The 18,292-nt window shown below is 45.4% G+C and overlaps 1 protein-coding gene across 2 annotated transcripts; it reads left to right on the top strand.

The window, feature by feature from the left end:
• On the top strand, positions 1–15,164 carry MTPAP (mitochondrial poly(A) polymerase). 2 transcript variants are annotated; one of them, XM_035129807.2, is made up of 9 exons: positions 1–194; positions 1,919–2,091; positions 2,676–2,909; positions 4,108–4,332; positions 9,209–9,420; positions 11,455–11,681; positions 12,549–12,641; positions 12,730–12,803; positions 14,280–15,164. In XM_035129807.2, exons 1-9 carry the CDS (start codon positions 23–25, stop codon positions 14,616–14,618), a joined length of 1,749 nt encoding a protein of 582 aa, XP_034985698.1. In that variant the 5' UTR covers positions 1–22; the 3' UTR covers positions 14,619–15,164. The 2 variants fall into 2 exon arrangements, with proteins under 2 accessions (XP_034985698.1, XP_034985699.1); XM_035129808.2 differs by lacking the exon at positions 1,919–2,091 and having other exon boundaries at positions 97–194.
• Positions 15,165–18,292: the final 3,128 nt, after the last annotated feature.

Raw genomic sequence — 18,292 nt, forward strand, 5'->3', positions numbered from 1 at the left:
CCTTCCCGCGTTTCTTTCAGGAATGGCGGCCCCCATGGGGCGAGTGCCTCTTTGGTTCCAGTGCCGGGGTCTGTGCTTCCTCCGCCGCGCCGAGGCCAGGCTGAGGGTCGCTGGGAACCGGTTCAGCTCCACGGAAGCTGCGGCAGCTGCGCGGAGGGAGCCGCAGGGCCCCGGCAGCGAGGAAGCGGCGGCAGGTAAAAGAGGTTTCGATTTCTTGGGAGGCCGCTTCCCGCCCGCCCTCGCGTTCCTCCCTCTCTCTTGAGGTCTGCCTGTTGCTTGGCAACTTGAGGGGAGAGGGCGAGGGACCCTCGAGTGGCATAGCTGTTAAGTTTCCCCTTTTCTCGCGAGGAAGCCTATTCAGCCTAAGGGAATTTCCCTGAAAAAAAGGGAGAACTTGACAGCTATGTCGAGTGGGTGAGCAGCGAGGCGAAGGGATTCGCTGCCCGGGGATGCGCTGGCGGCCACCGACTTGAGATGGCTTTGAAAGGGGACGGATGATAAAGCTACCAGTGGCTATAACCTCGAAAACAATATCGCCTCCAGGGTGTCTGTTGATAGTGGTTTAATATTGCATCCATACAGGGACGACCCACCCATGAGGCAACTGCCTCAGGCGGTAGGGTCCAACAGGGGCGGCAGATCCCAATGTCAAGCTTTCTTCGCCCGCCACCACCACTGCCTTGTTCTTGAGGTGGATCTTCCCTCACCGGTTCTTCCCTGGTAGGGAGGGAGTTGCCCTTTTTGGGTCCGCTTCAGTTGGACCTATACTAGTGTGACCAGCTGAGTTGTGCAGCACCAGTAGAGTAGTCCAGCAAAGCTTCACAATCTTCTCATTTTCCTGTCGTTGGTCTTTCTAGAATTGACAGTGAACACCGTTCAGTATAAAGTGTTTTATTGACTCAAGATAATTCAAACACACACACACACATGCTTCATAAGTTGTATTACTGCATCATAAACTGTACTGTTTGCAGGAACTTGGTCTTAGAGGTTAAAGTGAAGAAATTCAAATACACAGAAAGATTCAAGTTCGAAGAGAGATCCACCACCACCACCCACATTGCCTATGGCCTTAAGCTATTTCAAGATGCCTACCACAGCTGGCATCTTAACCATGAACAGATATCGGGTGTTGGGGAAGGGCACCTTGAGAAACAGACTGAGCAGTTGGTGCAATTTTGCGCATATTCCCAAATTACACAAACACCTGTGAATACTAGTGTTATTGCCGTCATCCTCCCCATAGGTATCTGGTTCACCACTGGAAAACAGGGTGCGGGCCTTTGGTCTGATCTAGCAGGGTTCCTCTTAAGTTCTTATACCTGGTACCTGGGGCTGTTTCCAGTTGAGCAAAGTGTGCCTTCTCACACACATCCAAGCCCCCACAGGACAGTTCATGCAGGCAAGGGATGTTGTGCTTAATACCTGGATGGCACCGTAGCCTCTGGACTTTTTTTTTTTAGCATGGCATGTGTAGGGGAATGATAAAACTAGGTTGGTTTGGGGAAATATTCCATTCCACCCTTTATGCAAGCATTCAGAAATGGTGTGCCTATCTGAAGTCTGATGTAAGTCCATTTTACTACCTTAGCAGATCTGCTGCACATAGGCTCAAATGGTGATTTATTTTTGTATATGCTACCTGCAAGCATGAGCATCGGCACATGGCAGCTATTCCAGTGTGGGAAATGCACCTTATGTAAATAATTATTCTGGTTTTGACCATGTCTGAAGAAGTAAAAATTATACAGGTAACAAGTTTAGTGAAAAGAAAAATGCACACAAGCTTTTATGTAGGTTTTTTTGGGGGGGGGATTGTTATGTAGTATGTACCTTTTTGCTTTTAAAAATGAAGTACATGTACTAATATCAGGTTGTAAAACTCTGCTCATATAATCTGCCCCCCCCTTCCATCCAGATACTGAAATTAGCACCAGAAAGAAGACATTCAGTAAGGTCTTAGCAGAAAGACGAGAGCAGGCACAAAGAACAGTGTTAATTAACTGCCCATCCAAAATCAATGAGAAAAAACTACTCAAATACTTGTCATCTCATGGAGACATTAAGAATCACTTCTTCTATGAAAGTTACGTAAGTACAGTATTTGCAGCATTAACAACTGAATTTGTGTGATTCAAATATAAAGACCCAAGAGCAGATGGACTTAAGATAACTCATCTGTATCCTTTACAGAAGTGGATAGCATGGGAATTAGTGTTTGGCAGATTTTAAAATACTTGCACACAAAGGTCTCCCAAGGCAACTTACAAAATACAGTTAGTTTCATACACATAGCAGGAACATTTAGCTTTACAGTGGAATCTTGGTTCTCAAATGGCTTAGTTGACGAACACACTGGCTCCCGAACGCCAAAAACCTGGAAGTAAAGTGTTCCGGTTTTCGAACATTTTTCAGAAGCTGAACACCCGACACGGCTTCTGCTTGAGTGCAGGAAGCTCCTTCAGCCAATCGGAAGCGGTGCCTTGGTTTTCGAATGTTTTGGGAGTCAAACAGACTTCCGGAACGAATTAAGTTTGAAAACCAAGGTACCACTGTAGTCTTAACATGTTAAAAAAATGAAAAATCATTCTAATGTCTAGCCTGTGCTTACAGATATAATCTGTTATGTATCATACTACATAAATGTTACAATTTCTTCTTTTCTATTACTTCAGGGGATGTATGCAGTAGTAGAATTTTCTGAGACCAACAGTATAGCTTCACTGCAGGATGCTACTGGTTCTGTACAGTTGGTGGATGACTGTCCTGTTCCATTTAAATCCAGAATTTTTACAATAACATTGAAAAACCCACCAAGCCAAGCTTCCAATCAGACTCCAGTTTACCGTCATAAACAGGCAACTATTCAAGTTGGAGAGCTGCTGACGAACCTATGTAATGCTGACAGTGTAAGTTCATGTTTGCAATTTCTCTTATAAGAAATAAAGCAGCTTTATTATTGTGTTTGCACTTTGTAGTAAGCCGTGGTTACTAACTTACTGTGACCACTGTGACCAAGCAGATTGCTTCTGCTTCACTTCTCCACAATAGTTTGGCTTTCCAAACAGGCCCGGCTCTAGGTAGACCCCCGGTGGTGCAGGGCACCATGGCGCCAGCCCGCCAGAAAGGCGCCGCGAGCTGCGCCCGCCCGCTGGCCGGCCGATCCACCGGTCCGCTGCGCAGCGGCGCCCACCCGCCCACCGCGCTGGGAAACGGGACGGGAGGGCGCCAGAGAGATCGCGCTGTGCCTGCCCGCCTGCCGCTGCGCCCACCCACCCACCGCGCTGGGAAACGGGGCGGGAGGGCGCCGGTGAGATCCGGCGCACCACAGCGGCAGGGGCGTTTAAGACGGCCCTGTTTCCAAACATGGTTTTGGGGAAGTGAAACAAACCACGACCCCTGGTTTGGATGTAATACTAAGCCAAGGATTGTGACTTGTTGCTCCTACTCACTAGTTGAGAGGAACAAAGCAGGAACAGTTAGCATATTCACAGTAAACCACCAATTATAGCTTAATGACATGTGCACAGGGTGACTTTACATATTTGCTAAATGTATCACTTGGTACACTCGGATAACAGTAGATGTTAGAACTTGAGACATTCTGATGATTAATATTAGGATGAAACTGTCAGTGGATTATGGTGGCTTACAAATTCCATCCCTTTTTATCTTCAATAGTGCACAGTAATTTAGCAAGCACCAAATAGCAGGAACAATTAAGTCAGTAGGACTACCAAAAGGGGATGTTTTAAGCCAAGTATGTAAGAATTGCTGTATATAGAAGTTACTTATGTCTTTTCTGAATCTGTTGATCTTCCATTGAACCACTATCTATTGTGTTCAGTGCAGAGAGAACTGATGTTTAAAGTACTTGTTTTTAAAGTACAGTACTTGCTCTGCACACCAGAGTTTTAAGCTAGTTTTTCCAATAATCTTTAAGGATGGATTTGGAAAGAAAGAATGCTGAGTTTAGCCTCTGCTTGCTTTATGTTGTAAAGTTGTACCTCGCAGACAATGCAGCTGTTTCTCAACTCTCAAAGGTCATCCAAGTGCCTCACATAACCTGAGATTGTGTCCCCCCTCTCCCTTTTTTTGTCTTTGCAGTTGAGCGACCAGTTGTACATGCTCGTAGAGAAGTATCAGCTGACAGAGGAAAACACTAAGCTCCGATTTTTAACCTGCTCTTTAATTCAAGACATTGCAAGTGCTTATTTTCCAGACTGCATTGTGAAGCCCTTTGGCTCTTCTGTGAACAGCTTTGGTAAACTGGGATGTGACTTAGACATGCTTTTGGATCTGGATGGGATCCGAAAAAATGCTACCCAAAGGGTAAGGTCTTTCTCTAACAGCATCCTCCATTTGTTTGTCTTTTGATTAGAGTGTGGAATGACTGTTTCACAATCATGACCATTTTTATTAATTTGATTTGTTTTAATTGCCATGATGCAAAATATCAAAGTTGGCTACATCTACAGCTTTTTTGGTTTGTTTTTGTCATTTTGCACAGCTGTTACTGAACTTCCTGAATGCCGTGCATTCATCTTAAGCTGCTTTGCATCCACTGCTCCCAGTCTTTCAGTGTATATACTTACTAGTTTATTCATACGACTAAGCAGCAGGCAGGTTCTAAGCTGGAAAAAGCCTACCCTTGCATGTGTCCGTTATGGCTTCATTTGCTGGACTCCAATCAAATTATCAGAGGATCTAATATTTATAGGCCTAATCCTTTCTCAAACATGAGCTTATAATATATACATAGCTCCTTGGAGAGCATCTAGTGACATTATCTTCAATTCAGCCATCAGAAGAATTGCATTTCAGTTGATGTGTGAATTAATGTTACATCTTCAACCCAAATTTCCAGCCTGTAACTACCGTGTTTCTCATATTATAAGACATGTCTTATATTAATTTTTTCCTCAAAAAAACACAACATGGCTTATTTTCAAGGGATGTCTTATTTTTTAATAAAGTGCACGCGGGCGCTGTTTGCCGGGCTTGTCAAGCCCAGCAAACAGCGCCCGCCGATCTTCGGTGACAGGCGGGGGTGGGGGGAGAGCGGAGAACGATCTCCGCTTTCCCCCCCACCCCGCCGGTCACACAGCACAGGGCCGAAGATCGGCGGGCGCTGTTTGCCGGGCTTGTCAAGCCCAGCAAGGAGCGCCCGCCGATCTTCGGTGACAGGCGGGGGTGGGGGGGAGAGCGGAGAACGATCTCCGCTTTCCCCCCCACCCCGCCGGTCACACAGCACAGGGCCGAAGATCGGCGGGCGCTGTTTGCCGGGCTTGTCAAGCCCAGCAAGGAGCGCCCACCGATCTTCGGTGACAGGCGGGGGTGGGGGGAGAGCGGAGAACGATCTCCGCTTTCCCCCCCACCCCGCCCGTCACACAGCACAGGGCCGAAGATCGGCGGGCGCTGTTTCCCGAGCTTGTCAAGCCCAGCAAGGAGCGCCCGCCGATCTTCGGTGACAGGCGGGGGTGGGGGGAGAGCGGAGAACGATCTCCGCTTTCCCCCCACCCCCGCCTGCCACACAGCACAGGTCCGAAGATCGGCGGGCGCTGTTTGCCGGGCTTGTCAAGCCCAGCAAGGAGCGCCCGCCGATCTTCGGTGACAGGCGGGGGTGGGGGGAGAGCGGAGAACGATCTCCGCTTCCCCCCCCACCCCCGCCTGTCACACAGCACAGGTCCGAAGATCGGCGGGCGCTGTTTGCCGGGCTTGTCAAGCCCAGCAAGGAGCGCCCGCCGATCTTCGGTGACAGGCGGGGGTGGGGGGAGAGTGGAGAACGATCTCCGCTTCCCCCCCACCCCCGCCTGTCACACAGCACAGGGCCGAAGATCGGCGGGCGCTGTTTGCCGGGCTTGTCAAGCCCAGCAAACAGCGCCCGCCAATCTTCGGTGACAGGCGGGGGTGGGGGGAGAGCGGAGAACGATCTCCGCTTCCCCCCCACCCCCGCCTGTCACACAGCACAGGTCCGAAGATCGGCGGGCGCTGTTTCCCGGGCTTGTCAAGCCCAGCAAGGAGCGCCCGCCGATCTTCGGCTCTGTCCCCCGATGTGCTACGGCTCGGGGAAGCAGGCAGGGAGACGGCAACAGCCCGCAGCTTCTCCGGCTGTTGCCGTCTCCCTGCCTGCTTGCCCGAGACGAAGCGCCTGCGGGAAGGAGCCAAATTGTGGCGCGGCGGGGCTTTTCGCGGTTTGCCTTCCTCGAACCAAGGGGAAGGCAAACGGCGAAAAGTCCCCGCCGCGCCGCAATTCAGGGCTCGCAGCTGCGGTGGTAGCGGAGCCGGCGAGGGCCCGATCTTGCGCTACCTCGCCGGCCTCTCGCCACTCGCGCTCACTCCCGCGGCCCAGCCGGGTCCCAGGGGTTAGCGCACGCGCTCTAAGGCTCTTGCCGGGTCCCAGGGCTTCGCACAGGGGACACCGAGGCTCCTGCTGGGTCCCGCGGCTTCGCCTCTCGCTCGGTCGGGGCTTTGCGATAGTGCTTATTTTTGGGGTATGTCTTATTTTTCACCAACCCTTTGAAATCCTGTCATGGCTTATTTTTTGGGGATGCCTTAAAATATGAGAAACACGGTAAATGGCTTTTTCTTCAAGTACGAAACAACAGCATTTCATTGACTGATTACCGTGTGTGTGTGTGTATATATATATACTTTCCCTCTCTGCTCACATTACTTCCTGGAATTTCCTGACACTGAAATTTGGGGGTGCTACAAATTACTCATATTCAAAGAGTGCTGTGTACATAGATGGTACTATAAATTTTCTCTGCTAGAAAATTCTCTGGAGAATATTCTTCACAAACTAAATTCTAATGTAAGAACCAGTTTTACAACCCACATTTTAAAAATCTAGTAACTAACAAGTCAAGCTGAGTTTTTTAAATATTCCTTTTACTTTAAAAGCTACATTTCATACAAACACAGCATAATTAGAATCCAAAGTTGATGGTAAATATACGGTTAGTGGCAGGCTTAGTGATTAACATGAGTCATTCATGTTGAATTTTCAATTTGAAGTTTCGTGCAAAAAAAATCAAAGAATGATTTCACTGCATTGCCCCATTGAATAAAAGTATCTGTACAGTTTTTGGTTGCCACCTGAACAAGTTTACCCATGATTAACATGTATATTAACTAATTATATCATTTTCAATGCATTAGAATTATAACATTTTCAATGCATTAAAATGAATATTCTCCTATTTTAAATGAAAATTCTCTAATATTCTTGTTAATCGAGAATATTCTCCAAAAGATTATTCTCGAGAATTTAACATCACTACCACTGAATGGGGTCAAAGGTCAGGGATGATGGATTCAGGGAGTCCAGCAACATGTGGAGAGCTACAGCTTCCCCACCCTGCCCTAAAATTTTGATGGTGTTTATTGCTTTTATCAGCATCACCCACAAAACAGTCTGCTCTCATGCATCTTTGCTTTCTGCAATGAAAATGGGACTTGGGTGCCCGTACCATGTGCTGCATTGCAGCCGGTGGCCACATTAACATGCTCCTGGACAATGAATGTGCAAGCACAGGAAGAGTTAAACACAATGTCCGCATGGGGATAAGCAAACTAAGCAGGTTTGTTCCAGGCAGCTACAAAGCCATGTACATTTCCTCTATGCAATTAGCCAATGTTATCTCAAACAGCAGTATATGCAAACTGCAGTAATGCGGTTCACGGTTACATTGTTCTTATGACAGTATAATAAAATGCTGCCCATCAGCACAAAGGAGTCCCAGATATACCACTTCCTCCTTTTGCGTAATTTTTGCCAGAGTGTATTGGCCAATGCTGCCTTGTTTTGCTCCTGTAAACAGAGGCTGTGTGCTTAAAAACCATTTCCCCATCACATGTGGGAAACCCCTGACTTTCTCCAGGTTGGTTTTTCTCTCTACTGAGAGAACTGGCTCAGTTTCAGTCTTTGCCTGGAGGCAGCTTTTCTTGTCATGGATATGGATGGTGCATGTGTTTCCAATATCAGAGCATTTCTTGAACAGCATTGCTTTTATATATAAAAAAGTTAAATCTATTCCCCAAGTGTCCATTGGAGCTGGACATGATTCAGACTGGCTGGGCTCTAAGGGGTTATATGCAGCCTGTCTCTGACTGTCCTTTCTCCTGCTGCAGCCTCCATATGCCCCCCTCCCTCCCAAGCTGAAGCAGCATCTAGGGCAAGCCAGGACAAGTTAGTAGAAACTAGGTATGAGTGGGGCTCTTTGGATCCTGGCCATTTAATTTTAGGGATATAACTGCTCTTCCCTGCCTCCTATAACACCAGTACTCTAAGATATGCTACCGATTTGCTACCAAGCCAAGTTACTTGGTATACTATTAGTATACAAAGCCCATAACAACTTGGGGACAGTTTGCCTGCAAGATATGCCCACTCAACAGCTTTGATTGGCAGAACTGGCACTATTACAGATGGCGTGTAATACCCATTCCACATTTGTAAGGACTTGATCTTTTAGTGTGGTGGCACCTATACTTTGGAACTCCCTGCCTATTGATATCAGCCAGGCACCTTCACTGTACTCTTTGCTAAAAACATGTTGTTTAGACAGGCCTACCGAGATATCTAGAAAGCCAGTGTGTTTTTAGATTATTGCTGGTTTTCAGTTTTTGAATGTTTTAATTGCTTATACTAATAATTGTACAGTCATACCCTGGTTCTCAAATGGAATCCATTCCGGAAGTCCGTTCGACTTCCAAAAACGTTCGAAAACCAAGGCACGGCTTTCGATCGGCTGCAGGAGCTTCCTGCACTCAATCGGAAGCTGTGGAAACCACGTCGAACATTTGGCTACCCAAAAACGTTCGCGAACTGGAACACTCACTTCCGGGTTTGCGGCATTCGTGAGCCAAAACGTTCGAGTTGCAAGGCATTCGAGAACCAAGATATGACTGTATTGTTTATTCCTTCTTTGTAAACCAATTTGAAGTTTTTTTTTTTACAATCAAGCAGTATAAAAATTATGTTAAATAAATAAACCACATCTTTCGAGTTCTAGGTGTGGAACAATAATATTTTGCTCATTCAGCGGGGCAAAGACTAAAAAGAGGCAGGTCAGTAGAAGATGCAGGTAACAATCCTAATTTCAAGTGCTCATCATCTTACACAAATTTCTGAAGAGGACACTGTGTCAGGGGGCTTGCCTTGGTTTTGAACATTTGACTTATTCTGTCTCTTTTGTGTTAGCAAACAGGTCCCTTCAACATAGATTATCTAATGAAGAGAGTACCTTCTGAACGAGTAGCAACGCAGAGGACCCTTTATGTGATTGGTGAATTTATTGATAACTTTGGCCCTGGGTGTGTCGGCGTCCAAAAAATACTTAATGCTCGCTGTCCGTTGGTACGATTTTCTCATCAGCCTTCAGGATTTCAGTGTGACTTGACAGCTAATAATAGGTAAGCATTTTCAAATGTATATCCTACCGTCCAGGAAACTCAGGGCAAGGGCAGCCAGAAATACCCAGGACGCTTAGTGATGTCTTTCCAGCCTGGCACTGCATCCATTGCACCAGAGAAAGGGAACCAGGTAATCTCCAGCTGGTGGGCTCTTAACTCCCATCAACCCCAGCCAATGCAGCTAATGGTCAGGGATCATGGGAGTTGTAGTTTATCAACAGCTGGAAGGCTGCAGGTTCCCCATCCATGCACGATACTGTATACCACACCATATTGGGTTTAGATATGGATGCATCAGTGGCTATAGAGTGGCAATGTATATCAGCATTCTTGAGCGGGAGCAGGCAAAACGGAGATTGGGATCTGCTAGCATCAATATAATCTCTCCCCCCCCCCAACTTTATTCCTCACCCCACTCCAGCAATGGAGACTGAGATTGTTTTGACCAAGCAAGGCTGGATTATCAGACAGGCCACCACAGCCCTGGCCTAGGGCCTCTGTCCATCGTAATGTGGCATTGGTGCAGCCTGCAAATTACTCCCTAAAAAATTACAGGTAAAGGGGCCCTTCTCAACAGGGCCTGTAATGTTCATAATTAGGTGCTGGTTTTGACAATGATGACAGCACTAAAGGGTGTGGGGAAGGGTCTGTTAAGTGGTCCACCAAGACTAACAGCAGTTTTCAAGTGGTCTGCTGAGAGAAACCACTTGAGAACTGCTGGATAAAAGTATACAGATGGGCATTAGTGTTGAGGTACAGTGGTCCCTCGATTTACGAACTTAATCCGTTCCGAATGCACATTCGTAGGTCGGAAAGTTTGGAAGTCGAAATGCGGTTTCCCATAGGAAAAAAAATATTCGGAAAAATTCGTAAGTCGAAAAAACCACATGTAAAAATTCGTAAGCCGAAAAACCGCATTTAAAGCCGCCAACGGTTTCCGGTCAGATGTAGAAAAATTCGTAAGTGTGCGGCCATTTGTCCCGTTCATAAGTCAAAACCTACAGATGTCAGGTACCGTATATTTCCGCGTATAAGACTACTGGGCGTATAAGACGACCCCCGACTTTTGAGAAGATTTTCCTGGGTTAAAAAGTAGTCTTATACGCAAGAATATACAGTAATTGGTAAGTTGAGGGACCACTGTATTAAAGAAAACTTTGTTTTTTCACTTGATGACCAGTAGGGGGAGCAGGCTTCATAGTAATAACATTTCTGGCACAGTTTCTTTCTTTTTTTCTTTGAGCGTTTTTTCCTTTCCTTTCTCAATCCTGTGTATAGGGGAAATACCAATTATATGAATACTTTACAGTTGCCTTTATAATAAACCACAGGAGACACCTGTGTTGATGTTTCATTGACCAGATTAGCATTTGTGAACTTTGCCATGTTGAGTTCTCTGTGCCAGACAAAAGCTGTCGTTTTGCCCTCTGCAAAGAAAGATCACAGTGCTTCCATGTTACCACTCATGTCTGACCCTGCCTGCCAGCCCTCTCTGAAGCCTCCTGATACCGTTTCAGATGGCCTTAGTTGCTTCCCTCTTTACCCTTCTGAGTGACAGCCCTATTCCTATGAGGAGACATAGTGGGTGAAATCCAATTACTAAATTCTACTCAAAGTTGAATTTAATAACCCTGCATTAGCCATGAACATTAATTTCTCTTGAGTATGTCTAGCATTGGATACAACCTAGTATCTCTTAATGGGTCCACATCTGGGTTGCGGGGCAGATATACTAATAAGCACAATGCCCCCTGCCTTTATAAAGTTTGCATCTCAGGGAACATCATACATTGAGAACTGTGATTCTGTGTTGATTTGACTCTTCAGCAATAAACCAGCAAAGGTTTATGCAAGCCTTACAGTTGTAGATCCTTTGTCTCCTGGGAAACAGTCTGTTGCCATTTCTTTAAAAAGGATGCATGCTCCCAGTTTCCCTGTTGGCAGGGGCTCTCCTCAGACCCTCATGTGTTGCACTTATAAGTTGTTGACACTCTATATTGTCCCTTTGACCCTCTTCCATTCCTTTTCCAACAGAATTGCCCTGAAAAGTTCTGAGCTCCTGTATATCTACGGCAGCCTCGACCCGCGTGTGAGAGCTCTGGTGTTCAGTGTGCGGTGCTGGGCACGGGTCCAAGCCATAACCAGCAGCATTCCTGGCTCCTGGATTACTAATTTCTCGCTCACAATGATGGTCTTGTTTTTTCTGCAAAGAAGAAAGCCCCCCATCATTCCAACTTTGGATCAGCTGAGGGTGCTAGCTGGTAAGAGGGAGGGGTTTGACGAACATGTGCAGGTGGAATAATAATTATAAGATTTTCTCCTGCCCTTCCTCCGGAAGGGACCCAGAGCAAATACAACAAAGAAGAAAAGACAATGGACTTTTAAAAAATCAAACTGCAAAACCAGATATCCTCACAGCTAAGTTTCACAGTTCCCAGCACTAGCTGCAGTATCCCAGACAGTCTTCAAGGGCAGCCCCACATGAAGCACATTGCAGTAGTCCAAAAGGGGAGGTCATTGGCATGAACGACTGAGGCCAGGTTATCCCAGTCCACGAATGGCCAGAGCTGGGCATAAGCACTCGTAGCCACAGAAGCTGCTTGGCAGTCCAGTTACAGATTTAAATCAAAGGACTACTTCCAGACTATGCACCTGTTCCTTCAGGGAGAGTCTAACCCCTCCCAGAACTTCGCAGTGGTTGCAATTTGTTTTTTAGTTGATAAAAGCAATGGAAGGAGGGTAAAAGTTTTTAACTGTTAAGCATTGCAAATTGGAGCAGTTGCTTGGATTTTGCACCACTTTCTACCTCTGCGTTTCCAAAAGGTACTGTTAGGAGCAATGAGTACCCTCCTTACTCATTCAGGCATTAAGGGGTGGTGTGTGTATTTGTTGCTGTTTCAGTTGTATTGCCTTTTTATATGCTGTGTCCCACCCTGGGACCTTCCAGTGAAGAGTGAATAAGAGATATAAATAATAATTGTCTGTGCCTGAATTGTTTTAATGCTGAAGTGCTTGAACGGTTATTTTTATAATTTGTCACACAGTAATTTCTATGCAATTAACTTCATCCCTTATCAAATTCTATAGTCTCTGTATGTGATAGATCAAAAGTGTTTTTTTTGTTTCAGATGCAGAAGATAAGCATGTGATTGAAGGTCATGACTGTACCTTCGTTAGTAACTTGAACAAAATTAAGCCCACAGAAAACACAGAAACCCTAGGTAAGAAGGCCCCCTTGTAAATCTTTTCACCAGTCAGATCTGAACTTGGGTCTCTTCTTTCCTCACTGTGCTTTTTCTCTTTTTTCAGATGTCCTATTGAGTGACTTCTTTGAATACTTTGGAAATTTTAATTTTAACAAGTATTCACTAAATATCAGGAAGGTAAAAGTATTTAACTTTCACACCCCTGTGGGGTTTATTACGAGTCTTTACGTTACTGTATGAAAATGTCTGAATATTGGAGGCGGGGGGGGGGCAAATCGACATTAGTAATTCTTCCTGCTTTGCTGTGTTGCTATGACTGTATTGTGCAGCCAGTATGGGTTGGCATTCAATTCAGAAACCTCCAAATGTATTATTTGGGTGAGAGAGGGGCTGTTTGCTGAATGGATGTGGGTGGCTTGTGGCGTTTTTTGAGCAGCCGTATTGGGAGAACATTTTAATACCTTGCTAGTTCCCTGCTATGTTGGATCTAAATGGGCCTTGCTGGCTATGGCCTTAGGACAGGGGTCAGCAACCTTTTTCAGCTGTGGGCCGGTCCACCGTCCCTCAGACCATGTGGACTATATTTTGGGGGGAAATGAACAAATTCCTATGCCCCAGAAATAACCCAGAGATGCATTTTAAATAAAAGCACACATTCTACTCATGTAAAAACATGCTGATTCCCGGACCGTCCGTGGGCCGGATTGAGAAGGCGATTGGGCCGCATCTGGCCCACGGGCCTTAGGTTGCCTACCCCTGCCTTAGGACAAAGCATCTAAGGCCACCCCTCGGTTGTTGTTGTTTTTTTGGCTGATGCACAAACTCCAGCTAAGAGCCCCCTTGGACTTATTCACAGATGGGGGCGAAAACTTGAATCCTTTCTCCTCTTTTCAGTTATTGTGAATGAAAGAAATATGCAAATATGTATTTTGCTGTGTTTGAGTATGTGGAAATTGCTGCCTTTCCGCTCTTGAACTTTCCCTCTGAGCCCAGTTCATTGTCTCTGCCACAGCAATTCTGGCTTGCCCATCGAAATGCTTCTCTAAGGACACAGCATATTCCCTGTGTTCTGTACTACAGGGGTAGGCAAAGTCAGGACGGTTGGTGTCTTTTGCTAGATCTGCAAACCAGAGCCTGGCAGAAAAGATATTCTGTTAATATTGTAGAACAGGGTGCCTCTGAGCATATTGTATGCCTAAATATTCTCCCCTCCCCCCCCAGTACTAGAACTGAACTGAGCACTCAGACCTTTCATACACGAATCCATTTCTGGTTAGCTTACTTCATTTCAGCAAAATAAAGAAAATCCTTCAGTAGCACCTTAAAGACCAACTAAGTTTTTATTTTGGTATGAGCTTTTGTGTGCATGCACACTTCTGCTATAAGCAAGAAAAGCCATTACATTTCTGGGAGTTGGAAACTCTTGCTCATCTACTGCAACTTGCCAGAGATCCACCAGTAGATCCCGATCTCCCTTCTGCATACCCTTGCATATAAACACCTGGCTTTCTTTTGAAAGGCCCAATAAATGGGTGGTGGTAGTTTTGGACTTTGCATGGGTTTCTGCTTCAGGGCAGTCAATAATACATGGTGCACATGTTAAATGATTTTTGTTTCACCACTGCCCCCCTTTTTTCCAAATACTGTATACAGGGGAAAGAGCAAAACAAGCCAGAAGCGTCTGCTCTTCACATACAGAACCCCTTTGAACAAAACCATAATATCAGCAAGAACGTAAATGCAATGCAGCTTGAAAGATTTGTCAATTTGGCTAGAGAGAGCGCCTGGCTTTTGCAGCAGACAGGGAAGGGTCCGACCAGCAGCAACCAGCGCTGGGGACTGGCAGCCCTTCTCCTAACATCAGCAGGAAATAATGCCAGCAAGGGTACGAGAAGGAAGAGGGGACCAGCCAGCGAACGGATCAAGGGCTTGTTGGACTCCTTGAAGCTTAACGCTGAGAATGCGAAGAGGCCTTTTAGTACTCGGGCGTAGTAGTTTCTGCAGCATCAACCATGATCTCTTGAGCAACCTGGTTTCTGCATGGAATGAAAAGGTAGTCGTAGCAGCGCAGCCTTCAGGTCTTCCGCAACTGGGGAGGTTGATATGCTGAATCTCCTCTTGCTCTTCTTGACTGTTTGTGCTGCTCTTTTGGTTGAGAAATATCAAATTTTTTATGAATAGGTTTATGCTCAGTAGTGATCGGAAAGGCACAAAGGATCTGAGAATCTGGGTCTTGGAAATATTGTTAAATAAGAGAGGGGGGAAATGTACAGTAAACCCCTTCCTTCTGGGAACGGCTTGCACCTACCTAGCGCACTAATGCACAGCAAACAGTTGTAGCCAAAGTACCTATATCTGTTTTTGTAACCACACCCATAAACGATGCAAGGTGAAATAAAGTGAGCAAGGCAGAGTGGTTGCATGTGGTACTGCTGTCGTGGAAGTCTTCAGTGCTGAACAAGAAATGTGTTTGTGAGTTTCAATATGAGAACAAATACTGCAGATGATGCCTTTGTAGAAGCTGCCTTTGTGCATCCACACCCCCCCCCCTCCACAAAAAAACCCCTTTTAAGTTTTTTAACACAATATTACCATTTCCTTACTGTCATGTTGTCTCTGTATTTGAAATCTTCATTTAATTTTAATACTTGAAAGGTTTGGGAAGTTGAAATCCAAGAGGACTGCAGCCTGTGTTGTTGATACTGCCTGGAACTTGTATTAACCTGCACTGAAGGTTCTGAATCGAGCTGTCACAGACCTTCCTGTGAATTTGCAGTATTTTTTTCTTTGGTGTGATCTAAGGACACATTACGTGTGCAGGAGCCCAAAGCACAGCACACACGGCTCCTGCAAATTTATCAGCTACTTGCCATTATTCTGCTTTCCCATTGAGCTCCATGTTGTAGGGTGGCACAGATCCAAGTACACATCCCTGAATTAATTTGTGCTGTGCTTTTTGCGTACATGTGTGATTACGCACACAAACCTCTTCCCTTTTTTTGCGGGTGTGTGTGTGTGTGCTCAATATTTTTGTAGGTGACTGCTGTGCTTAACAACTCACTCCATCTCCCCTCTGTTTCAGCGTTGTCCTTATTTCTGACTTTCTCCCTCTCAAAATCATTCTGTTCCTTTCACTTTTGAGACCTGTCACTTTGACTGCTCTGCTTCCTGCTGGAATAGCATTCTTGTCAGCCTGAAATAAATGGATGGTGACTGGCCTTCCAGACTCTGGTAGGCAGCTTCTCTAATGAATACAGTGGTACCTCGGTTTACAAACACAATTGGTTCCGGAAGTCTGTACTTAACCTGAAGTGTACTTAACCTGAAGTGAACTTTCCCATTGAAAGTAATGGAAAGTGGATTAATCCGTTCCAGGCGGTCCGTGGAGTACTTAAACTGAAGCGTACTTAACCTGAAGCAAACTTTCCCATTGGAAGTAATGGAAAGTGGATTAATCCGTTCCGGACAGGTCCGCGGAGTACTTAAACTGAAAATATTCAAACCGAGGCGTACTTAAACCGAGGTATGACTGTATGGGGAACCATTAATATGAAATAATATTACCCCTTTTTCTATTTTAAAAATGGCCAATTTTTCCTTTGACTATTTAACAGGCTTCTAAGGCTGCAGTGTGAAACTAAACGGCACATGATAAAAATGAATCAAGAGTGAAATGTTTAGCATACAGTGGTGCCTCGCTTAACGAATGCCATGCTTAACGAAATTTCCGCTTAACGAAAGGTTTTTTCTAGCGGAGGTTGCCTCGCTAGAAGAATGCATTTTACGAAAAATTCGTCTAGCGAATTGCGGTTTCCCATAGGAATGCATTGAAATTCAATTAATGCGTTCCTATGGGCAAAAAAGTTTTTTAAAAAATTAAATGCATTCCTATGGGATTCGCTAGACGAATTTTTCGTTATAAGAAAAGACCTGTGGAACGAATTAAATTCGTCTAGCGAGGCACCACTGTACTGTCTTCATCCTCTTAGTTTCTGTGTTTATCCTGCTTGTTTTCCAAATCTGAATTGCTATCAAAGTGCCACATGGTGGTCTTCCCTCCAATCATGTGGATGGCTTCTGAAGCACCTGAAATCAAGGGGAAGGAATGAGGTTGGGCCAGTCCACTGCTTGTCACTGAGTAGGAGAGGAGCCTGGCTGGCTGGAGACCAGCATCCTGTTTCTGACAGTGGACAGCCAAATTCTTCTGGGTATCTCACAGGAGGGCACAAAGGCTGCAGTCTTCCCCTGCTTCCAAGCAGCAGTGCGCATTTATGGAGTATGGGGTCCAATTCCATTTTAAAGCCATCTACAAGCCTGTGGTCAAATAACTTTCCATTCTGTGTGGAGCTCTGATTTCTTTGGCCTCCCCTGAATCTAGGAGCATAGGGACCCTTATGTTGAGCCAGATCATGGTTCCATCCAGCTCAGGATTGTCTACACTGACTGGCAGCGGTTTCAGGTAGGCTTCTCTCCCAGCCCTCCCTGAAGATTCCTGGGGGTTAAAACTGGGACCTTCAGCATGCAAAGCACATGCTCTGCCACCTGAGCTGCAGCCTTTCGTGCTGCCAATCTGTTTTATTGGACAACCTTGAGTTTAGGAGAAAAATAATACACTCACACCAGGTATAATTGTATAATCCTTTATCATGTGATCCCTGCATTGCAGCGGGTTAGGCTAGATAGGCCCTAGGGGTCCTTTCCAACTCTGCAATTCTGTGGTCATGTACTCTGTCCATATATTTTTTTAAAAAAATTGATAATAAATTAAAACTGAGTGGCCTTTCTCTGTAGGAAAGGCGCTCCAATCTCTTGATTAATTTAGTTGTTTTTTTCTGTACTTCCTTCATCCCTACAATGTCCTCATTGGGATGGGGGCAATCTGAACTGTGCACAGCATTCCAAATGCAACTGGTTTTTATATACGCTCATCATTGTATTGAGGTGTTTCAATCATTTTCCTGGCATTTGCTACCTCCAGCGCACTGAGTTGATCTTTTTCCTAGGGCCACCTATGATGACACCGAGTTCACTTTCCCTACCCCTTCAAACATCATTCTGTATGTGAAGTCAGCTGACTAATCAAGACGCATCATATCACTATTTACCTTGGACCTCATTTGGCATTATGCTGCTCATTCACCCCCAGAAGCATACTCCATTGTCTCTCAAGACGGGCAGATGCCAACAACAACCCAACTTGGAGAAATCCTTTGAAGAGTTTCCACTATCTGTTTTGTTTCTGCAGACTAGGGCTCCTCGCTGCTCACTCTTGGTTGCACATCAGCAATTAGTCTTTTAAATAGCACTGGTTCCTGTACTGATATTTGGGCAGCTCCAATACTAAATAACATCTTCCGTGATAACTATCTTTATTCCGGCCCCTCTGCTTTCAGTTTAACCAGTTAGCTACTATGGGATAGATTCTCTGTTATGAATGGCTAAGTTTACTCAGAAGTCTTTAGTGATTGATTTTGTCAAATCATTTTTCAAGTCCCAAGTATTTAAGGTCTACTGGATCATGTCTTTATGGGTTTGTTAAAACGTTTGTTCTTTAATTCTTTGAAGGTGCTAAGACAGAAATCTGCTTTGGGGAAGCCGTGCTGATTCTTCTGCAGCAAGGCCTTTCCTTTTTGTATGTGTTTTCTCCCCAAATATTGGCTTTAATG

The sequence above is a fragment of the Zootoca vivipara genome, chromosome 12, assembly GCF_963506605.1.
Source record: "Zootoca vivipara chromosome 12, rZooViv1.1, whole genome shotgun sequence".
Classification (NCBI taxonomy): Eukaryota; Metazoa; Chordata; class Lepidosauria; order Squamata; family Lacertidae; genus Zootoca; species Zootoca vivipara.